The sequence below is a fragment of the Apodemus sylvaticus genome, chromosome 9, assembly GCF_947179515.1.
Source record: "Apodemus sylvaticus chromosome 9, mApoSyl1.1, whole genome shotgun sequence".
NCBI lineage: Eukaryota > Metazoa > Chordata > Mammalia > Rodentia > Muridae > Apodemus > Apodemus sylvaticus.
Window position 1 is genome coordinate 49,602,537 of NC_067480.1, and position 25,324 is coordinate 49,627,860.

A 25,324-nucleotide genomic window follows, 5' to 3' on the forward strand; every position below is an offset into this window, starting at 1 on the left:
GAGGAAGAATAGAGCCATTCATTCAAAAGACTTGGTGACTTCAAAGGGAAGTAATGGCTGTAGGAGACAATGGGGAAAGGTGAAGTCGAGCATTGAAGGAAAAAGCAAGAAGCTTAGATCAAAGACAGAAAAGGATCCAACCATGTTTTGTGGATGACGCTGGAAGTGGCTGTTCAGAGAAGTAGCTAATGGGAGCAGAAAGCTGTTGTATCTTACCATTTACCTTTAGTATTATATATTAATATATATGAACATATTATAATATAATATACTAATATTAATATATATTTAACTGTAAATTAGGCTACATGACTATACACTTCATAAATTAATATTTGCATTTTTGGTCTTAGACATAAATCCAAACATCAGCTAGTTTGTAAAATACTGTATTTTATTTTGAAAAAAATACATCATCATCGTGCTCCTATGACAATTTTTTTAAATGTGCTTAAGTTCAAACTAAAAAAAAATTATTTTTCTACTTTCTTGCTTCTCTAGACCATAGTCAACATTAAGAATGAACTGTGGAGGACTCGTGACTCTGTCAACACTCTGCACAGGGAAGGAAGGTATGAGCCACATGCAGACATCTCAGAAGACAGAACCTCATGTGGATATGTGACAGGAGCTGAGACAAGCCAGGACCTCTTTCCTGAGATTTTATAGAGACATTTCTATAGAAAAAAGAAACTCCCTTCAATGTGAAGTTTAAAAGTAAAAAAGCAAACGTAATGCTGAGTGAGTAGTTGGGCATAAGGAACATGTCTAGCAGGTACAGCACGCCTTTACCCTTGATCACCCGAGGTCATTACTTGAAAGAAGGGGTAAAAGGGGCTGTGAAGATGTTTCAGTTGACAACATACTTGCCAGATAAGCTGACCTGATTTTGATTTCTAGGACCCACATATTGGAAGGAGAGAACTGACTACTGCAAGTTGTCCTCTGACTTTCACATGCTCACCATGTCACATGTGTGCACACACACAGGCACATATACACACACAGGCACATATACACAGGCACACACACACAGGCATACACACAGACACACAGATACACAGGCACACACAGACACACACAGGCACACACACACACATACACACACACACACACACACGTGCACGCACACGCACACACAAATGTAATATAAAATAAAAATTCTTACCAGTCATGGTGTTGCATGCCTTTAATCTCAGGAAACAGAGGCAGGTGGATCTCTGTGAGTTTGAGGCCAGTCTGGTCTACAGAGTGAATTCTAGGATAGCCAGGGCTATATAGTGAGACCCTGTCTCAAAATAATCAAAATTTGTAATTGTTAAGAAATGATTTTAAGCTATGTTATTCCCTATATGTAATCCATATCTGCTGCATACACCATTGGCAACCTAATAAAATATCACTACAAAGCATACAAACTTGTATCAGGCAGATTTAATTAAAGAAATGAAAACCAGAGGCTCCATTTTTGCTGTATGCATCAGCATTTTTATTGATGGTTTGTATGAAACTGTAGACAGCACACATCTCAGATGTATGTGTGACATGATATAAAGGGTACCAGTAATAGGTTGGTTGAGTTTGGGATTATTAACATTTAATTCCTGAACCAGTAGAACAATCAATAAAGACATAACTGCAAGGGATTGAAAAGAAGAGGAACAGCTGGAGGTCCAGATTAACAGGGGACAGTGGAAGTGGCCCGAGATGGGCAGTTAACTGTAAGCTCAGTAACAGACAGTGTGAAGTCCCTGGTAGTGTAATAGGGTCCTGTCTCTGATCATACATTGGAAGAGTGTCATCCAATTGTTAGCGACAACTTCTTACTCTTCAGTATCTGGGAACTCAATGAGATTGTTTATCTCTGCACAGCATGCGCCCTTTCTGAGAGCATTTGGACTCCTTCCAAGACCTCATAGACTTCCAAGAATTCAGTGTGCTTACTTATAGAAAGCAAATATGAAACTTTAAAAGGACAGATTCTAGGTCATTTGGAAAGAATTATTTCTCAGGTAATATGAACTTGGTATCATAAATTTTCTTGGAAAGTAGCAGGCTTCAAACTACTGGAAATACTTGTGCCAGGAATGAACACTTTATGAGAATTCTCCCTCTAAAATAAAAACAAAAAGAATAGCCAGGTGTACTGAGCCAGGTGTATTGGCACATGCCTTTAATTTTAGCACTTGAGAGGAAAGTGGATCTCTTAAGTTCCAAGCCAACCTGGTCTACTTAGAGAGTTCTAGGCTGCCACATGGTGAGATCTTGTTAAACAAAACAAAACAAAAAAAGCTAGCAACAAAAGAAATAGAGAAAGAAATTGTTTCTGATAAGGCTTGGCTTGGATTCCCCTGGGCTATTGAAGAATGAGAATACTTCAGCTATCTACATGTTGGGTAAGCTAGAGAGGAGGAAAGGATGTATGGTTTAGACTACATGGGCCAAAAAGAGAGATTGTCCTGATCAATGAAACACAACACTGTGGTATTTACAGTTTGTCTACACACCTCTGAGAATGTAGCCTAATGAGTTATATAACCCCTGGACTGAATCCTTCCTGAAAAAAAAATCACTATATAAAATGCTTAGCACTCCAACTCAATTAGGATATTTGGATGAGGCTTCCTTGTGACTAAAGGTTTAAAGGTGACTATTTGGAGACACCTGCTTTATGTGACATCTCAAACTTTATTTCAAGACCTTTCCCAGGCACTTAGCAATTTTAAGAGCTCTGATATGGATACATGTCATTGTTCACCTTAAATGTTGTTTAAATTCCAACAGGAGTGATCAAAGAACAAGACCATGTTAATTGTACACCTACTATGTGACAGGACCAGGGAATGTGGTGATAAAATGGACTTTCCAGATTTGGAAAATAATGTTCAGTGAAGTAATTTAGTATAGGTGTGTAAGCTCAGAAATTAAGGCCAGAGACTAGATAAAAACCCAAGATCTCATCTCATTGAATTTGATAGCAATTGGACATAGAGAAAAACTATGCAGAAAAATCAAGAAGAGAAGCATCTAGACAGTCCCAGAGAGGAGGCTGGAGTTCTGCCTTGTGGGGAGGTAATGGGGAAGTCAGGGAAGACTTTGTTGAAAGTGTAATGTGTTAGCATAGATTGCAAGGAGGTGTCTGAAGCAATAACCTCCAGGGGCAAGACTCGAGGGGAGAGTGTAAACCAACGGATCTCTGTTCACGGACTGCATGCCTTCTCTGGAGTCTTCATGCTAAATGAATTTCCTTCCCAGATGGGGTATTTCTAGACACAAAAAAATGAAAAGATAAGGGCAATATGTAAATGTAAGTCAGTGCTAAACCATGTTGTCAAAAATTAATCCAGCAGGCCTGGCAAGTTCTCTAAAAATGGTTAAAGCCAGTGAAATACTTAATTGCAAAGCATATGTAATGAACACAAAGGGTATCTGCCCACAGAGAAACAGCAGCAAGGGGTGTGGATGGAATGAAATGGTAGTCAAGGCATAGGTTATACACCAGGAGGACCTGCTAAGCTCTCACTCGACTGTATGGGTGATACTCTGCTCTTATGCAAACCTGTTTCCTTTTCAGGCTTCTCAGAAAACAGTTACATAGATACAAGCACAAATTGCAAGGCACATATACCTTACAGGAAGAACAGAACTGCAGATTTGAAACAAAGATTCAGGAGCTCACAACCAACCAAGATAACCTATGGACCAAGCTACAACAGATGAGACGAAACCTACAGGTACAAATATGAGAGCTACTGTCTAACCGGATTACCTGGAAGTCTTGCCTCAAGTATCCCCTGCCCAGGCCAAAGAAGGGCTGTTTCCCAAAGCCTCACACATCACTTGGACCAGCCTCTTCCCCTCCCCTTCCCTCCCCTCCCCTCCCCTCCCCTCCCTTCCCCTCCTCTCTCCTCCCCTCTCCTCCCATCCCCTCCCCTCCATCTCCCCAAATCAGCTCCCACTCCCACCCACCATGCCATACACCCTTCCAGACAGCAGTCTTGTCACACAGAGGAGCTGGGAGAGCAAAGTGCTCCCATACAGCAAATGACCTCGGATCCCTTTGTACATTGTTAAAAAGTATTGAGACTTTCCTCAAATGCTTTATCTCTGTGAATCATATCTGTTGCTATTTTATCCAACAACAACAAAGACTGAGAAGTGCTTCAAAAACACACTCATTAACTGAGATATGAAATTGATAAACTATTGTATGTTTAATATTTTCAAGCAATAACTGGACAGTTTCAGAGCCTTGAAGAGTGTCAATGATTTGCATATAGAGGTTGTTAAACCTTTATAATGTGTAACTTAATGAAAGGTGAACTTTCCTTGCTGTAAGCAATCTATTAGGATAGGTTTACTTAAGTTGTATGAAGAAATCTAGTCTTGCATAAAGGTGCAGTTAAAAAAAAAGAAAAAGAAAGAAATCTTTCTGTAGTCTTCCACATAACTAAGGTATTATCCACTGATACAACATCAAACATAAAAAGCAATTGTTTTTGAAACGGTAGATGCATTATGAAATCTAAAACCGTGTTTGTTTCAGACTCGACTTTATTAAAATCCCAGTGTTGTAGCTGCTCTCCGAGTGGGACTACCCATGTTTCATTTTGTAATATATATTGGCCACGTGGTGAATATTGACTCTCTGCGCTATGCTGAGCCTCCTGGAGCTTGCCAATTTCATTATGCAATATTTTTTTTAGAAAAAGAAAGATAAGAAGAAAAAAATTTCACATTCAGTTTCACCAGTTGTTGTCAGAAAAAAAAAAAAACATTTAAGAATTGAAAAGCTATCCAGCTCACCCATGGCAGATACAAGCTTTCCAAAATTTTAATTATCGCTTGAAACCTTGACTATTATAAATGACCACAAAGTTAATAATTTTCTTTGCAGTGTCACGTTCATTTTCTTTCTTTTCGTCCCAGTCTAACATAATCTGTCAGTCTCTCCTTGGCAGGAGAGGCAATGCCTGTGTTTCAGGATGTGTCTGAAACACTACACGGGTGCTTTCCATTCCAATACACACAACAATGAAAAGACAGATTATTAAGAAAATTTAGAACTTTTGCTGTGCCAGCAGATATTAAGTTAAGCTGTCTACTATTTATTTATCTATCTATTTATTTATTTATTTACATCACAAATGCTCCCCTGCTTCTGGTCCCCCCTCATAGAGTTCTTTCCCCCACCCCCTTTGCCTCTGAGAGGATAGCCCTCCCTGGATATCCTCCCATCATGGTGCATCAAGTTTCTGTAGGATTAGGTCCATCCTGTCCCACTGAGACCAGCCGTCTACGTATGCACTGGGGACCCTGTATGCTCTTTGGTTGCTTGCTCAGTCTCTGCGAGCTCCCAGGCTCTCAGAGTTAACACTGTTGTTCTTCCTGTGGTGTCGCCATCTCCTTAAGGGCCTTCAGTCCTTCACCTAATTCTTCCACGGGAAACCCTGATTCAATTTGATTCACTGTTCAAAGTTGATCGGTGGGAATCTGCATCTGTCTCAGTCAGCTTCTGGGAGAGCCCCTCAGAAGGATGATATGCTAGGCAGTGCTCTGCAAGTACAACATAGCATCATTAATAGAACGAGGGATTGGTGCTTGCCCATGGGATGAATCTCAAAATCGATGCTTACTGGTTGGTCATTCCTTCAGTCCCTGTTCCATCTTTGTCCCTGCATTTCTTTTAGATGGGACCATTTTGGGTCAAAGTTTTGTAGGTGGGTTACCATGCCCATCCCTCCACTGGGAGTTCTTTCTGGCTATTGAAGTCTCTTCAGTTTCCACATCCCCACTGTTGGACATTTTGGTTAAGGTCATCCCTATTGACTCCTGGGCCTCCATCATCCTGGGCCTCTGGGACTTCATAGAGATCCACCCCATACCACCCACCTTCAGCCAGCTGCATATTTTCATTCACTCCTGGCCCTCTAGGCTTCTTTCCTGCCTCTCCCCATGCCTGATCCTGCCCTCCTATTCCCCTCATCCTCCCCTCACTCTCCCTTCTCCCACCCAGGTTCCTCCTTCCTCTGCCTCCCATGACTATTTAGTTCCCCCTTCTAAGTGGGACTCAAGCATCTTCACTTGGGCCTTCCTTCTTGTTTAACTTCTTTGGGTCTGTGGTGTGTATCATGGTTATTCTTAACATTTTGGCTAATACCCACTTACAAATTAGCACACATCATATGTGTTGTTTGGGTCTGGGTTACCTCACTCAGGATGATATTTTCTGGTTCCATCCATTTGCCTGTGAAATTCATGATGTCCTTGTTTTTAATAGTTGAATAGTATTCCATTGTATAAATGGACCATATTTTCTGCATCCATTCTTTAGTTGAGAGATATCTGGGTTGCTTCCTGTTTCTGGCTATTATGAATAAAGCTGCTATAATTTTTTCTTTCAATTTGTTCATATGGTAGATTACATTTATAGATTTTTGTATATTCAACCATCCCTGCATCAGTGAGATGAAGCCTACTTGATCATGGTGGATGACATCTTTCATGTGTTCTTGGATTCATTCTGCAAGTATTTTATTGAGTATTTTTGCATCAATGTTCATAAGGGAAATTGGTCTGAAATTCTTTCTTTGTTGAATCTTTGTGCAGTTTAGGTGTCAGGGTGGCTATGGCCTCATAGAATGAATTTGGCAGTGTTCCTTCTGTTTCTATTTTGTGGAATAGTTTGAGGAGTATTGGTATTTGTTCTCCTTTGAAAGTCTGGTAGAGTTCTGCACTAAAACAATCTGGTCCAGGGATTTTTGTTGTTGTTGTTGTTTGGGGATTTTTAATGGCTCCTTCTATTTCCTTAGGGGTTATAGGTCTATTCAGATAGTTCACTTGATCTTGATTTAGCTTTGGTAATTGGTATTTGTCTAGAAAATTATCCTTTTGTTTAGATTTTCCAATTTTGTGGAGTATAGCCTTTTGAAGTAGGACCTAATGATTCTTGGAATTTCCCCAAAGTCTGTTCTTATGTCTCCCTTTTCATTCTTGATTTTGTTAATTTGTGTGTTGTCTTTCTGTCTTTTAGTTAGTATGGCAAAGAATTTATCTTATTGATTTTCTCAAAGAACCAGCTCTTGGTTTTGATGATTCTTTGTATTGTTCTCTTTGTTTTTAATTGATTTCAGCCCTGAGTTTGATTATTTCCTGCCATCTACTACTCCTGAGTATGTTTGCTTCTTTTTTCCCCTAGAGCCTTCAGATGTATTTTTAATTCATTAGTATGAGAAATTTCTAATTTACTTACAAGGGCACTTAGTGCTATGAATTTTCCTCTTAGCACTGCTTTCATAGTGTCTCATAAGGCTGGGTATATTGTGCACTCATTTTCATTGAATTCTGGGAAGTCTTTAATTTCTTTTTTTATGTCTTCCCTGACCCAGTGATCATTGAGTAGGGATTTGTTCAGTTTCCACGAATATGTAGGCTTTCTGTTATTGTTGAAGTCATGGTTTAAGTTTTAAACCATGGTAATCTGATAAGATGCATAGGGTTATTTCAATCTTCTGTTGAGGTTTGCTTTGTGATCAATTGTATCAATTTTGGAAAAAAAGTTCAGTGAGGTGCTGAGAAGTTATGTCTTTTGTTTTTTGGTGAAATGTTCTATAGATATCTGTTAGGTCCATTTGAATTATAACCTCTGTTAGTTTCATTATTTCTATGTTTAGTTTCCATCTTGATCTCTCCACTGATGAGAGTGGGATGTTGAGATCTCCCACTATTAAAATGTGGAGTTCAATGTATTAAGCTTTAGTGATGCTTCTTTTACAAATGTAGATACCCTTCCATTTGGGGCATAGATGTTCAGAATTGAAATGTCCTCTTGGTGGGTTTTTCCTTTGATGAATATGAATGAATATGAATTTCCCTGTCTTTTTGGATTACTTTCAGTTGAAAGTCTATTTTATTAGATATTAAAATGGCCACTCCAGCTTTTTTCTTGGGTCCATTTTCCTAGAAAACCTTTTTCCAGCCCTTTATACTGAGGTAATGACTATTGTTGTTGCTGAGATATGTTTCTTGTATGCAGCAGAATGATGGATTCTATTTACCCTCCATTCTGTTAACCTGTGTCTTTTTTTACTGGGGAATTGAGTTCATTGATGTTAAGCGATATTAATGACTAATGATTGTTACTTCCTGTTATTTTGATGTTGGTGGTGGTTGAGAGTGTGTGTTTCTCTTCTATTGGCTTTAATAGTGTGAAATTATTTATTTCTTGTGTTTTCTTGAATATAGTTAGCCTCATTGGGTTGGAGTTATCCACTGTAGGTCTTGGTTAATGTATAGTTACTGTTTGCATTTGGTTTTGTCCTGGAATATCTTGTTTTTTCCATTTACGATGAATGAAGTTTTATGGGAATAGTAGTCTAGGTCTCTTAACATCTGCAAGACCTCTGCCCACGCTCTTCTAGCGTTATAGCTTTAATCTCAGATGAGAAATTGGGTGTAATTCTGATAAGTTGTCCTTTCTATGTTACTTGGCCTTCTCTTGCTGCTTTTAACATTCTTTCTTTGTTCTGTATACTTAGTATTTTGATTATTATGTCACAGCAATATTTTCTTTTCTGGTCCAATCTGTTTGGTGTTCTGTAAGTCTCTTGCACCTTTACAGACATCTCTTTCCTTAAGTTAGGGAAATTTTCTTCTATGATTTTGTTGAAGAAGTTTTTAGACCTTTGAACTGGGACTCCTCCTCCTTTTCCTCCTCTTCCTTCTCCTCCTCCTCCTCCTATTATTCTTAGGTTTGGTCTTTTCATAGTGTCCCAAATTTCCTGTATGTTTTGTGACATGAATAGATTTTTGCATTTTGTTTGACTGATGTGTTGTTTTTTTTTTTCTATTGCATCTTTTACACATGAGATTCTCTCTTCCATCTCCTGTATTCTGTTGGTGATGCTTATAGCTGTAATTCCTGTTGTCTTTCTTAGGTTTTCCATCTCCAGGATTGCATTAGTTTGTGTTTTATTTATTTCTCCCATTTGCCTTTTCAGATTTTAGACAGTTTTATTTATATCATTCACCTTTTTGGTTGTCTTTCCTTAATATTTATTTGTTTCCTGTTTTAATGCTTCTTCCTGTCTGAATGTATTTTCCCATATTTACATAAAGGATTTATTCATGTCTCCTTTAAAGCCTTTATCATCTTTATATGATTGCATTTAAGATCCTCTTCTCATACTTCAGTTTCATTAGGAAATCCAGATCTTGTCGTAGCAGGATAACTGGACTCTGGTGGTGCCATATTACCCTGGTCTTTTTGCTTGTGTTTTTACACTACCATTTAGACATCTGGTTTTCCTTGGTTTTGGCTGGATGATCCTGATGGCAGCAAGACTTCTCAGCAAGGTAGTGGGAGTCATGGGCCAGGCAATGGAGTCCAGGGTACTGGACTCTGCTGTCTGTGTCTCAGACAGACCCTACTCTGTCCCAGGTGTACTCTACTCCGCAGCTTGTGTCCCATTCAGACCCAGCTGAGGTGGCTGGCAGATTCAACTAGGATGGGTGGTCAGGCATGGTTCTAAGCTGGTTAGTTTTGGTGCCCTTGTAGATTGCCACAAGGATGTTCTTAGGGTCCCTCAAGGTTTCTCCAAACCCAGGAGCAAGGCCAGAGCTAGACAGTCAGACTCCAGGAATCATAAGTTCTCTTCATCTCTGTCAGGTGGTCTAGGCGAACCAGCTGAAGGTATCTACATTTTAACTGGTAGCATATGATAGTGTCTTATGAGTTTTGTAGTTTTATGCTACCTGAGTTCCTGCTGAGGCAGCGTTGTCTACACTTAACTATTGTTGACTGTGAACCATTCACCTACATGTCAGTTTACTAGACATACAATTCAAAGAATGAGTATGGAAATAATTTTATTCTACAGAATCCTACAAGAATCTCTAGGTTCCTGAAGAACCTGGGTCCAAACTTGAAAACAGTGGAACACATCCCTAGAATCTTATGCCTCCAACTTCTCATGAAGTCCCTCATAACACACCTCTCAGGCCTATCATTAAGAGCATGTTTTACTGTAATAATTTTGGTCTGTCAATCACCATGAGTGTATGTTTTTAGAAATTCCTTATGACACCTTTAGAGCCAGACATACTCAGAATTTGACATCTTTTGAAATTTCTTGGGGTTGTTCCTAAAACATTTTACAATCTGAGTAATGCCCAGTCTTACAGACTTTTAAATTTTTATTGAAGTAACAACATAAAATAAAACCATTGTAATATTAAGAGTAGAAAGCAAACAACAGCAAAACCAACCAAACAAACAAAAACAAAACATGTTATCAATGTAGTTGGGATGTTTACTGTAATGCATTTGTGGGGAAAGTAAGTTATTTCTTTCTAAAGAAGGTTTTCTTTACCCAGGCAATGTTGCAGCCACTCCATCCTTCTTCTCCTCAAACCACAGTGTCCAAGATTGTCCATTCTTTACCAGACGATGGCTTACGGAGAGGAGGTGACTCTTCCAACATCAAGAGGGACACTAGGGATGGTCCAGAATGGGAACTTCTTCCTAATTCTGCCAACGTGGACAGAAAGCATAAATGCCAAGCAAGTTCAGTGAAAACTCTACCAGACTCTGAACCCCCAGAAACCATTTTGCAAAGCACCAGGAAACAAAGTCACCTACAAAAGATGCTGAGGAAAATCCATGGTTCCCCATCTGCTCATCAGGAGGAACTGAAAGACAATCTCCAAATTCTTCCTACTGATGTGAACAGCCCTGCTCAAATGCCTTCAGCAGAGAAAGAGATGGACTGCTTCAATGAAAAGAGAAACAACTTGGAAGACGAGGAGCTACATGAACTGTTGCCCAGACTCCTGAATGCTTTTGACCTAGACTCGCCAACAGGTAAGGGACACTTTGGGTTTTGTTTTTCAAGTTGCTTCCTTATGTTTGTTTGTTTGTTTGTTTGTTTGTTTGAGACAGAGTCTCAGGACATAGCCCTGGTTGGTCTGGAACTGCCTATGTAGACCAAGCTAGTCTTGAATTCACAGAAGTCTACCTATCCTAAAGGAGTCCTGGTCAGGTAAGGTTTTCAGAGCCAAATGAGGGTGATGCCCAGGAACTGAGGCTGCCTGTTAAAATGCTGACCTTCATAATATTATTCAGTCTTTGGGATTCAGTCCCTGGTATTGGCTAATTCATAAGATTACCACGAGCACTAAAGGCTATCAGTCATTTGTGACATCTGGCATCTGGCACGTGATAAAAGTTTACTATTTTGAAAGTGCAATTGTTGTTAGTTATCTTTTTTTTTTTTTTTTTTTTTTTTTTTGGTCTCTGACTCCTACTTGGTTCGATTTGGAAAACAAGGTGAGCACAAGAAGCCTGCATACATTGATTGCAAACACACAGTGTCACCGGCCACACTTAACTCCACAACACGTGTGCGGGAGGGCTTTCCTGCTAAAATAGAAGAGCGGGAGGTTTGCCCAGGTGGGTGGTAGAGTGAAAGGCAAGGAGGAGAAGGCTTTCAGACAACTGGAGGATATCACGTAACAGCCACCACATTGACCGGGCGGTTAGCTTGTGCTTGAACTTGGCTGTGGTGGTGCCTGATGTTCTTTTGGTTTCTTCCTCCTCCTTTTTTTGCCTGGAGAGGCAGCTCAGCACAGACTCGACTTTCCTTGGGGCCACCACAGGCTGAGGCGGCCTGCCAGACTGTGTGTGGTATCTGGTCTTCAGGTTCTCCTGGAAGAGCAGCTGGGAGAGCAGATGGCATAGTTCCTGCTTCAGAATCTTCATCTGCCTCTGTCGCCGACGCTCTTCTTCCTGGCCAGCTTTTGCCCCTTTGTACATCTCTTCTTCTAGCTCGATCTGGAGGGCCACCACTGCTTGCTCAATCCATGACTTATGTAGACAAGCCTGGAAGTGCTGGTATTCAACTTTTTCAATCTGTCAGGCTAGATGGGTCCTCTCCTTGACCATGTCCATGTACCTTGACTGTACTGGGAACAATGGGATGGCCTCATCTTTCTTGAGAGTTTTGTAAATCTTCTTGAAGTTGATTACATCCTCAGGCACAACCAGCATCAAGATGAGGCCTTCACTGGTAGCACGAGCAGTCTGACCATTTCAGTAGATATAAATCTTTGATGTGTGAGGCTCCTGGTAATGGATGACATGCTGAACTTTAGGAATATCCAGACCCCGAGCCACCCCATTTGTTGCCATGAGAACAGTCTTCTAGATGAGCAAACTGCTCCGGGTTTCTGAGCCTTTGCTTCTGGCACATGCAGGCATGCAGGGTCAGCGGCATGATATCCAGGACCTTGAGGAGCCCAGAGAGGTGTTTGATGCAGAAGATGCTGTTGGCAAATACCAGGCTATGACCTGGGTACTGCATGAGAAAACAGTAGAGATACAAGTCTTTCTCATCTGTCTCATAGTGGATATTGGTCTCCATCAGCGTCTCCACTGTACCCTCGTTCCTTGTGAGGTCAATGACTTTTGGGTTGCCTCTCATGCCAATCTTCTGCATGAGAAGGTCAAGTTTTCTGGTTTTATCCATTTTCTTCACCTGTTTCTTATTAGGGATTCTAGCAGGAGCTTGCTCTACTGGGTTTTGTGTGGCAGGAAAAAAACCCAAGAATTTGTTGATTGGGGTTGTACTAGGGGAGTCATTTAGCATCTCTAGCAGCTAAGAGAGTGCAACAAAATGGCCTCTCTCAACCATGTGATCAGCCTCATCTATGATCAGGCTCCTGAGCTGCCAAAGGTTATTCAAATGAGAGTGTTTTCCATTAACTAATTCCCAGAGCCAACCAGAGGTGGCAATCACAATCTCAGGATGGTGGTTCAGCATCCTTTGCTGTTTCTGTGTGGACATTCCACCAACTAAAACTGCTGTATTAATCCCTATAAACTTGGCCACAGCATTGATGTGTTGTCTGACCTGGATGGCCAGTTCTCAAGTAGGAGTCAGGACAAGTCCGAGCAGAGGGCACCTTGGGTGCTTTGCATCAAACTTTTCTTCTCTGTCTTCATTTGGCTTGGGGACCAGCTTTTCCTCTACTTCACCAGCATCAGCATCAGCACAGAAGAGCAGTGCCAGGGCTGAGGCAGAGGCACTGGTCCTGGGTGTGGCCTGGACTTCAGAGTCACTGGGCTGGGCTTCAGTCTCAATTCTGGCCTCCTTAGGCAACACTCCAGATTCAGTTCCATCCCCGCAGGTGATCCAAGAAGAGCTGCAGCTCCTAACCTCCTCTCCCTTGGTGGTATTCCAGTGCTACTTGGGATGGGCAGAGCCTTCATCTTATGCCACTGCAGCACTGTGTCATTGGGATGGTGAAAAAGTTTTCCCACCTCCTGTCTCAGCAGCTCCAAGTTTATCACAGATGTCCAGTTTGTCACAGATGGCAGGGGCCAAAGTCAGAGCAGGGATTGGGGTAGGTACAGAGTAGCCTAGAAAGCTGAGTGCTTGGAAGACAGCCTTGGGTACAAACAGGTTCCTCCAGGCAGACAAATCTGCCTTCTGGTCATGTACCTCAGGCATCCATGTCTTCAACATTTGGGGCACTTTTGGGAAATGCTCTGAAAAGTGTATGTATGTATGTACACACACACACACACACACACACACACACACACACACACGTATATATATATGTATATATCTCCCTTTGTTTTCTTCTTTCTTGGACTAGTCTGTGCCAGGCTTTCTAATGTGGCTCCTCCCCCCTTCTGATCAGAGCAGTGACTTCTTCCTGAGCCTCTGGCTCAGAAGCTTGGACCTCATATTCAGCCTGGGTTGCACTGCCTTCAGCAACTTAGTACTGCATCTCTCTGATTCTTCAATTTGATCTTTTTCTTTGGGGAACTGGACTCTCCCTCTTCCTCCTTCTTCTCCTCCTCCTTCTCCTCCTCCTCCTCTTCTTCCTTTTCCGAAACAGCCTGGGCTTTTCTCTTCTTGATTCCCTCATTTGAAAACAAATGGGAGGGATTCTTGACTAAACAGTAATCTGTCAGTTCCTCAAAGCACACCAAGTCATCCATCTGTCCATCTGCAAACAGATTTGGGTCAATCATCACTTGCTTCCATTTCCCCACAATCTTGTTACCCTTCTTCTGAAATGTGCCATGTCTTGCTGGCTTTGACTTTGATTTTGTCTCCTTCAACTTCATGGTTGCACCACAGTAACCTCACATGCCGGGCTGTCTGTGCCAATCTGGCCTGGAACTTCAGCCGCTTCTGTACTCTGCTGTTAGTAATCTTAAATCATGCATACCTGAGTAGCCCAATGCCACCATTTTAAAATGAGGACAATAATGTTCCTGTCTTAATGATATAGAGTATTGTTTCTCCCTTCTAAGTTGTACATCGTCAACTCATTGCTAAGTTATGGAGTCTTTAGGTACTCTACTAAGACCCTGTTTTATAGCACACCATCTTCTTTCTTATATATATATAAAATGATTTATATATATATATAATGTATATTATGATTTTTCAATAGAAAATCTGTAAGATCTGGAGACTTGTAAGAGAATGAAAATGTTATCTGTATGTGTTTCTGCACCAGAAGAGGTCTTCTCAACACAGTTATATTTTCTACATATGCCATGCAGCAACAGAGTAGGTAACACAAACACTAAGGAAAGAAAAATGAGTAAAGAAGAATTTTTAAAAAGAAAAGGAAAAAGAGAAAAAGAACAGAAAGAGTGAGGGGAGGGGCATAAAGGGGAGCAGTACAGGGGAAAGAGGGGGCAAAGGATGATTGTCCTCTGTTCTGGAGGCCACAGCCAGAACTGAAGGTGTTATTGGCACTGGCTTCTTCTGAGATATCTTCCCTTCATTCATTGATTGTCATCTTCTACCCATGTCTACATGGTTTCAGTCTGTTTGTGTTTACACCCAGCAGTCATTTTGAATAAGGCTTCCCCAACGACATTATTTTAACTTAATTGTCTCACACACACACACAAACACACACACACTGAGTCCATCATTTAGTGTTGTGATTATCTCTTTAAAGACTGTCTCTAAATATAGTTATATTCTGAGGTTCTGGGATTAAAACTTTATAAACGTGAGGCTTTGAGGGTCACAATTCAGCTCATGACAGTCAGAGAGCTATAACCTAGGCACATGACAATGTCAACTATATACAGAACTTGGTAGAGTCTAGTCAATGGATTAGAAAGTATTATAGTAAGAAGATTTGAAGTTGCAGTCACAATATAAAAAGAAATGAATTCTTGGAGATGTCATGGGCCATGGGCAAAGATGAGAACCTTTTGTGCCTGATTCTTAAAACTACACAAAGGCTCATGCTATTGTTCTGCCTAAGCATCCTTGGGATTGTGATGAGGATTCAAAACAAAGTCAGCATCCACTCTACCTTCTCAGCAAAATGCCACTGGCCAATTGGGCTTCATTGAAAAGATTTTAGTTTATGGCATCATTACCTTGCTTTTTGTTTTACTTCTGTTTTCCAAGTAAGCTGATGAAAGCAAAAGCTGTGGAATTCTGAACCTTTCTACTGGGTCAGCCCTCACAAACACAGTGTGTGTCTAAATTTTAATATCTTAACATTTGTCTAGTTTCCTACCTAAGGGTAAAAGGTTAATGCATATCTAAGTGACTTTATCAGGGTTTGTGTATGTAACTATATTTCTATGTATTTATCATTATTATGCCATTAAAAGAAAATTATAAAATTTAAAAGAAAATTATAGAAGTGTGAGTGCATTACGAAGCTTACAAAATATGATAATGTGCAATGTGTAATTAGCATTGCTTAAGCTTTTAGAAAGCACTTTTAATTTTCAAAATGTCACCTGTTTCCACTCACAGTAGAACCACTGAGATGTTCTTACAGGAACATCTGTTATTATTATATAAATAGTTTTATGATTAAAATATACTAATTTTCTTATGTGTGTGAAATATTTGCATGTGGTGTGTTGGTGGTAAGTGGCCCTACAGGCCTACTTGTGCAGGCCAGAGAAGACATCTATACCCTACTCCATCACTATTTACCTATTCCCTTAGGGCAGGGTTTCTCACTGAGCCTGGAGATAGCCTGGGGTCCAACAAGTGCTAATTAGGCCTATGCTGCCTCTCTGCTAGGCTTAGGCCTCTGTGCAGCCATGCCCAGAGTTTTATGTGTGTGCTAGGGATCTGAACTAAGGTCTTCCTTTTTGTGCAGTAAGTACCTTTACTCACTGACCAACCACCTCAAACTGACCCCCAAAATGCTAATTTTTTAAAATTTAAATTTATTATCTTTTTTTCTATATTAGTCATCTTTGTGTCACTTAAGTGTGAGGTATGAGGATGTGTGCACACGAGGCATGAGGATGTGTGCACATGGGTCATGAGGATGTGTGCACACGGGGCATGAGGATGTGTGCACATGGGGCATGAGGATGTGTGCACACGAGGCATGAGGATGTGTGCACATAAGGCATGAGGATGTGTGCACCCGGGGCATGAGGATGTGTGCACATAAGGCATGAGGATGTGTGCACCCGGGGCATGAGAATGTGTGCACACGGGGCATGAGGATGTGTGCACCCGGGGCATGAGGATGTGTGCACACGGGGCATGAGGATGTGTGCACACGGGGCATGAGGATGTGTGCACACGGGGCATAAGGATGTGCGCACACGGGGCATGAGGATGTGTGCACACGGGGCATGAGGATGTGCGCACCCGGGGCATGAGGGTGTGCGCACACGGGGCATGAGGATGTGTGCACACGGGGCATGAGGATGTGCGCACACAGGGCATGAGGATGTGCGCACACGGGGCATGAGGATGTGTGCACACGGGGCATGAGGATGTGTGCACACGGGGCATGAGGATGTGTGCACATGGGGCATGAGGATGTGTGCACACGGGGCATGAGGATGTGTGCACACGGGGAATAAGGTTGTATGCACACGGGGCATGAGGATGTGTGCACACGGGGCATGAGGATGTGCGCACACGGGGCATGAGGATGTGCGCACATGGGGCATGAGGATGTGTGCACATGGGGCATGAGGATGTGTGCACATGGGTGTGCACACGAGGCATGAGGATGTGTGCACACGGGGCATGAGGATGTGCGCACATGGGGCATGAGGATGTGCGCACATGGGGCATGAGGATGTGTGCACACGAGGCATGAGGATGTGTGCACATGGGTGTGCACGAGGCATGAGGATGTGTGCACACGAGGCATGAGGATGTGTGCACATGAGGCATGAGGATGTGTGCACATGGCACATGAGGATGTGTACACATGGGGCATGAGGATGTGTGCACATGGGGCATGAGGATGTGTGCACACGAGGCATGAGTATGTGTGCACACGGGGCATGAGGATGTGTGCACACGAGACATGAGGATGTGTGCACACGGGGCATGAGGATGTGTGCACACGGGGCATGAGGGCATACACACATGAGGGATAAGGACGTGCTATCTGCATGGCTAGTATTTCTTATTGTGTGTCTCTCCACTCAAGTATTTCTAATGGGTTGTTTGCTTGCTTGTGCGTTTTGAGACAGTGTCTGATATAGCCCAGACTGACCTAAAAATTGCTATGTATCAAAAAATAACCTTGAACTTCTGGTTCTCTATCCTCTATTTACCCAGGGCTAGGATTATAGGTGTGTGCCATCATTGCCAACTGATAAAGTGTAGAGGATCAACTCAAGTCCTAGGCATGTTGTGCAAGTACTGTGCCCATCCCCACAACCCTTTATTTAAGTTTATTTAATAATTCGGATATTACTTCAATCTGGTATGGATATAATCTTTTTTTTTAACTCCACCGCACCATTGATAGTATAGATTTTATAAAAATATCCTCCATAGCCTATTATCTATGCAGAGTTACCAAAACTGCACCTAGATCGAACAGAGCCAGGTGTATAATAACCACTCCCATGCACATGTGGGAAATGCAGCCAAATTAAATTGAGCTAAATTACATTATTGGCCACTGGTTTTTATTTCCATGCTTTTAATAGAAGAACCAGATAACAACAAAAAGACTCTCATCACTTTACTGTTCTTTTAAAAACAGAATTGTCATTAAAAGTTAGAAATACCTACTATTGGCATTTAATAGTCTAAAATTTGCCTAGACAGAGGGTCACTAAATTCATCTAGTATGGCAATTAGCCCAGGAGTTGATCACCTTTGTAGATGACAGTTTTGTTAAAAAACTATCACATTTTGTAAATGAGGATGACCTTTATATTACTTTGAAGCTTAAAGTCATTGAAACAGAAAATGTGATCATTTTGAGGCCACTATTTATATTAACTGAATAGAATCATTCAGTATCAATATCTAAGATAATGAGATTTCCAGAGACCATGGGAGTTTAATTGAAAGAGAGGAGAGGAGGAAGGGGGTAAAAGAGATGGAGACAGATAAACAGAGGAGGGGCAGAGAGAGACAGAGACGGAGAGAGACAGAGAGAGGGAGAGACAGAGAGAAAGAGACAGAGAGAGACAAAGAGAGACAGAGAGAGGGAGAGATTTATGTAGAGGGAGGTCCCCAAACCTCTTTAAATTCTGAATGTTGAAAGTTAATAGCAAATAAATTAGGTTAAAACTTTCAAAAAACAAATTAGATTTGAAGAAGTGTTTAATATTCTCTTCTTATGATAAAAGGGAAAAATCCGTTATAACCTCTGGTTTTATTTTCTCCTTTGTTATTTCTTTCCACTTGAGAGCAGCATTCTCCACACACATCTGGTAAATCCTTTTTCCTCTCCCTCATCTGCTTTGCCCTCCACTCGCCTCTGTCCTTCTCAGTTGTGTAGAGGGAAGAGAGAAGCTGTGGTGCAGCTGGAGCAGGAGGGTGTGGCAGGAAAGCAAAGAGGCAGCAGGCCAGCACCACAGCACTCGCCAAAGCTGCTCCTTCCTCACAAGCAGTACAAAACAGAAGGCTGAGTACAACACCAATCCCACATTCTTGTTCTGAAAGAAATCAGTTTGACTATGTAACTATGCGCAGTTAAACACTGTAACTCTTCTATGATCTGGTTGAATAAATAACTATAACTATGTACAGTTCAACACTAACTCTTTTTTTTAAAGATTTATTTATTTGTTTGTTTATTTATTTACTTATTATATGTAAGTAAACTGTAGCTGTCTTCAGACACTCCACAAGAGGGCATCAGATCTTGTTACGAATGTTTGTGAGTCACCATGTGGTTGCTGGGATTTGAACTTAGGACCTTCGGAAGAGCAGTCAGTGCTCTTAACTGCTGAACTATCTCTCCAGCCCACTAATTCTTCTAAGATCTGGTTGAATAACTAACAATAAAGGATTGGCACATATTTAAGAGCTATTATCAAGATTTCTCATATAAATTTATTCATATGTATTTATACAAGCATCGTATCATTGGAAGGGAAATCATAGAAGTCGAGAGTATTTCTAAATTGAAATGACATAATACATAATATGCAATCGAAGTTTTTAAGCAATTTGAAGTGCGAAAACGTCTGTTTCCAATTACAGTCTCAGTACAACTGCTAAGATGCTTTCAATAGAAGTGCGAGCACTACTTTTATTGTTGTTAGTGGTTGTAGGGACTGAAAAAAAATCTGTTGTGTAAGATTGAAGGGAACGATCTTTACATTTTATACCTGAGGGTTTTCAACAACAAAAACAGAAGCTCAGACTAATAGGAAAATGTGAGAAGTTCCTAACACTTATTATGAACCTGTTACTGGGGCTCTCCATGAGAATATAGGAAGAGCTTGTATAAGACTGAATGAAGAATAGGAGACTTTGTGAGTTTTTGTATGGTTGGTTGGTTTGTTTTGTTTTGTTTTGTTTGTTTTTTGTTTTTGTTTTGTTTGTGGCTGTGTGGTTACTAGCATGAAGAAGTAGAAGATGAGAAACCTGGTCATGTCAAAGCAACAAGACCTCCCCAGAAATGAACCCTCACAAAGAATAAATATGTAAGTCAGCTGACAGAGAAATCAAAATGATCACGAGATAATAGAACACATGTGAGAGGGAGCGGATATCTGAGGAGACCAGCCAGCAGGAGGGCGTGGTGTGGAGGGCGGCAGAGGAAGGGAAGCAGAGAAGAGGAATGAATACCAACAAAGCTTAATGCCACACGTATAAAGATTACTAATTAAACTCATCACTTTGTATGATAGCCTAAAGCAACTTAAAATGTTTGTAAATTGCCAGTAAGATGGTCGATGAGATCAGGCGATTGATGATTCAAATTTTAACAAAGAGAAAAGTGTGTTGAATTAAACAGAAAATTTGGAATTTGAAAAGAAAAGATAATGTTCAGTGGAAACATTCTTTGAAAAACAAAATTAAGCTGAACAGAGATTCAGCAAGGTCAAAGCCCAGAGCATCTGAAGTTAGTTGGATGAGAAAAATGAACAACAAAGCGAAGCCCAAGAGAGGTGTGGGATGCTCTGGAGCAGGCCAGTGATGCCACAGAGCAGACCATTGTGTCTGTTACATAAATTCTAGGTTCAGAATAGAGTACCAGAAAACATATCCAAAGAAACAATGGCTCCAAACATCAAGTACTGAAAAGACCATGGAGTGCCACAACAATGAAGCCCTGAAGAGCCCAAATTAGAAGAACTCAAAGGAGCCCACCACAAGACAAGGCACATTATAATCAAATCATCAGAAGTCAGATACAAAAGAAAACTATGAACCTGGCAAAGGTGACCACCAAATCAACACATTTCTCAAGCTAGAGAGAAACTATTTGATGCATTCAAAATGTTCGAAGAAAAAATAACACTAACAGCCAAAACTATTATAGCCCAAAAGCCACTTAGTGAAAATAAATATGTTTAAGAGGAATATAGAATACCCAACATACTGAAATAGGGGGTTATCTACTTAGTTGGCTTGAATGCCATCAGAACAGGAGCTCAGTATCTCAGTATTTACTCCAGATAATAATAAGCAGATGGTTCAAGAGTTTCTACTCTCTACATCTACCATTCTGATGGCCTTCTAGCATATTGCTGATTTAAATTATATTTAAATAAATAGTTTTGGTATTGTGATTTTCTCGGGCTATTAGTTTCTGATCTGTATGCTATATTATGTCAATATACACACACACACATACACACATTTTAACCCAAGTACATAACCATTCACTTGGTCTCTGCATGTGTGTGTACATGGATGGTTGTGTACACATACATGTACACACATTGTATGTGTGGGTACATGTGCATACTGTGTGCATGTGTGGGCTTGCATGCGTACATAAGTGTGACTCTATGTAATGTGTAGTTGTGTGTACGTGTTATAACTATAGATGAAGGAGACGACTAGAATCTTGGATCATATCTTTATAGTTATTTTTAAAATGCCAAATACAGGCAGAAATACACTCTTCCATCTTGGCTCCCAGATGCCAGACAAATCTAACAGTGCCAGGTATGCAGACATAGCCCGAGTCTAATATCATTTGGGTCTTAGCCTGTCAGGCTTTTTCTTGCACCCAGGGCCTCGGCAGTTCTGTGGGCCATCTGTGTGCCAACCCTGTTGGAGGTCATTTGCCCTGCAGACTGACCAGCACTTGAAGGGACACCCTGCCATCTTGGCTCCCGGATGCCAGAGAGATCTAACAGACAGTGCCAGCTATGCAGACATAGCCTGAGTCTAACATCTCTTGGGTCTCAGCCTGTCAGACTTTTGCCTGAACCCAGGCCTGGGAAGCTCTGCGGGCCATCTGTGTGCCAACCCTGTCAGGGGTTGTTTGCCCTGCAGAGTGATCAGCACTTGGAAAAGGTCCCCGCAGCATCCTTTATCTTTGCTCCATGATGGAGCAGACAGACAGCACCAGGTTCACAGAGACAACTCGAGTATAACATTGCTTGGGGCAAGACACACCAGGGCTCCAAAAGCACCCAAGAGGAGAGCAGTACATCAGCAATCTGTGCCAGGGGAAACCCAGTCATCCAGCGGTGTGGAAATAGCCTTATAGGCTCATAGGAGGTTCAAACACCAGCCAGTGACAACAAGACCAACTAACACCAGAGATAACCGGATGGCAAAAGGCAAATTTAGGAACTACTGTTCCTAATCTGTTAGGATTACTAACAGAAATCAAGGCAATACAGCAGCATCTGAACTCAATTCTCCAACAACAGCAATTTCTGGATACCCCAACACACCAGAAAAACAAGATTTGAATTTAAAATCACTGATCAAGATGCTATTAGAGGAACGTAAGAAGGACATAAATAAATCTCTTAAAGAAATACAGGAGAAAATGTATCAAAGGGTAGAAACACTTACAAGGGAAACACAAAAATCATTTAAAGAAATTCAGGAGAATATGGGTCAAAAGATAGAAGCCAACAAAGAGGAAATGCAAAAATCACTTAAAGAAATACAGGAGAACTTAGGTCAACAGGCAGAAGTCATGAAAGATGAAACACAAAAATCTCTTAAAGAGTTGGAGGAAAACACAAATAAACAAGTAAAGAAACTGAGCAAAACCACCCAGTATCTAAAAACAGAAGTAGAAACAACTAAGAAATCACAAAGGGAGACAACTTTGGAGATAGAAAACCTTGGGAAGAAATCAGGGGCCATAGATGCAAATACTAACAACAGAATACAAGAGACAGAAAAAAAGAATCTCAGATGCTGAAGATACCATAGAAACCATGGACTCAAAAGTCAAAGAAAGTGAAAAAAGCAAAAAGTTTGTAACCCAAAACATCCAGGAAATCCAGGACACAATGAGAATACCAAACCTAAGGATTATAGGTATAGATGAGAGTGAAGATTTACAACTAAAAAGGCCAGCAAATATCTTCAACAAAATTATGGAAGAAAACTTCCCTAACCTAAAGAGAGAGATGCCCATGAATATACAAGAAGCCTACAGAACTCCAAACAGACTGGACCAAAACAGAAATACCTTCCATCACATAATAATCAAAACCCCTAATGTACTAAGCAAAGAAAGAATATTAAAGGCAGTAAGAGGAAAAGGCCAAGTAACATATAAAGGAAGACCTATCAGAACTATACCAGACTTCTCACCAGAGACCATGAAAGCTAGAAGATCCTGGGCAGAGCTCATGCAGACTCTAAAAGAACACAAATGCCAGCCAAGACTACTATACCCAGCAAAACTCTCAATCACCATAGATGTAGAAACAAAGATATTCCATAATAAAACAAAATTTACACAATATCTTTCCACAAACCCAGCCCTACAAAGGATTATAGGTATAAAATGCCAATACAAGGAGAGAAACTACACCCTGGAAAAAGCAAGATAGTAACCTTCTTTCATCAAACCTGAAAGAAGATAAACACTCAAATATAAAAATAACATAAAAAATGACAGGAAGTAATAATTACTATTCCTTAATTACTCTTAACATCAATGGAATCAATTCCCCAATAAAAAGACATAGATTAACGGATTGGATACATAAACAGGACCCTACATTTTGCTGCATACAGAAAACACACCTCAGTGTCAAAAACAAACACTACCTTAGAGTAAAAGGCTGGAAGACAATTTTACAAGCAAATGGTCTCAGGAAACAAGCCAGAGTAGCCATTCTAATATCAGATAAAATTGACTTTCAACCTAAAGTCATCAAAAGAGACAGGGAAGGACACTTCTTGCTTGTCAAAGGAAAAATCCACCAAGAAGAACTCTCAATTCTGAACATCTATGCTCCAAATGCAAGGACACCCTCATTCATAAAAGAAACTTTACTAAAGCTAAAAGTACACATTGCACCTAACACAATAATTGTGGGTGACTGGGTGACTTCAATACTCCACACTCCTCAATGGACCAATCAGGAAAACAGAAGCTAAACAGGGACACAGTGAAACTAATTAAAGCTTTGGACCAATTGGATTTAACATATATATATAAACATTGTTATATATTTATTAACATATATATATTTATAAAACATTGAATCCTAAAACAAAAGAATATCCTTTTTCTCAGCACCTCATGATACCTTCTCCAAAATTGACCATATAATTGGTCACAAGACAGACCTCAACAAATATAAGAAGATCGAACTGATCCCATGCCTCCTATCAGATCACTATGGAGTAAGAGTAGTCTTCAATAGCAACAAAAACAACAGAAAGCCCACATACAAATGGAGGCTGAACAATACTCAATGATACCTTGGCCAAAGAAGAAATAAAGAAAGAAATCAAAGACTTTTTAGAATTTAACGACAATGAAGGCACAACATACCCAGATCTATAAGACACAACATGCCCAAATCTATGGGCCAATGAAAGCGGTTCTAAGAGAAAAACTCATAGCCCTGAGTGCCTCCAAAAAGAAACTGGAGAGAGCATATACTAACAGCTTAATGGCACACCTGAAAGCCCTGGAACAAAAAGAAGCTAATTCACCCAGGAAGAGTAGAAGACAGGAAATCATCAAACTTAGGGCTGAAATCAATCAAGTGGAAACAAAGAGAACCATACAAAGAATCAACAAAACCAGGAACTGGTTCTTTGAGAAAACCAACAAGATAGATAAACACTTAGCCAGACAAACCAAAGGGCACAGAGACAGTATCCAAATTAACAAAATTAGAAATGAAAAGGGAGATATAACAACGGAAACTGAGGAAATTAAAAAAAAAATCATCAGATCCTACTACAAAAGCCTATACTCAACACAACTGGAGAATCTGGAGGAAATGGATAATTTCCTAGACAGATACCAAATACCAAAATTAAATCAGGATCAAATAGATCATCTAAACAGTTCCATAATGCCTAAAGAAATAGAAGGAGTCATAGAAAGTCTTTCAACCAAAAAAAGCACAGGGTCAGATGGTTTTAGTGCAGAATTCTATCAGACCTTCAAAGAAGACCTAACACCAATACTCTTCAAACTATTCCATAAAATAGAAACAGAAGGAACACTACCCAATTCCTTCTAGGAAGCCACAATTACGCTGATACCAAAACCACACAAAGATCCAACAAAGAAAGAGAACTTCAGACCAATTTCCCTTATGAACATCGATGCAAAAATACTCAATAAAGTTCTTGCCAACCGAATCCAAGAACACATCAAAACTATCATTTACCGTGATCAAGTAGGCTTCATCCCAGGAATGCAGGGATGGTTCAATATATGGAAATCCATCAATGCAATCCACTACATAAACAAACTCAAAGAAAAAAAAACCCACATGGTCATTTCATTAGATGCTTAAAAAGCATTTGACAAAATTCAGCATCCTTTCATGCTAAAAGTCTTGAAAAGAACAGGAATTCAAGGCCCATATCTAAACATAGTAAAAGCAATATACAGCAAACCGATAGCCAACATCAAA

At 40.5% G+C, this 25,324-nt stretch overlaps 1 protein-coding gene and 1 pseudogene across 1 annotated transcript in view; one reads left to right on the forward strand and one right to left on the reverse strand.

Annotated features, from left to right (window-relative positions):
- Positions 1-25,324, forward strand: part of Dytn (dystrotelin) — a 79,713-nt gene that overhangs the window by 44,834 nt on the left and 9,555 nt on the right. Inside the window, exons 11-13 of the mRNA XM_052193510.1 lie at positions 502-572; positions 3,575-3,734; positions 10,375-10,861. Coding sequence (XP_052049470.1) covers positions 502-572; positions 3,575-3,734; positions 10,375-10,861 — 718 coding nt within the window. The remainder of the gene's footprint in view (positions 1-501; positions 573-3,574; positions 3,735-10,374; positions 10,862-25,324) is intronic.
- On the reverse strand, positions 11,536-14,137 carry LOC127692890 (ATP-dependent RNA helicase DDX24-like; annotated as a pseudogene).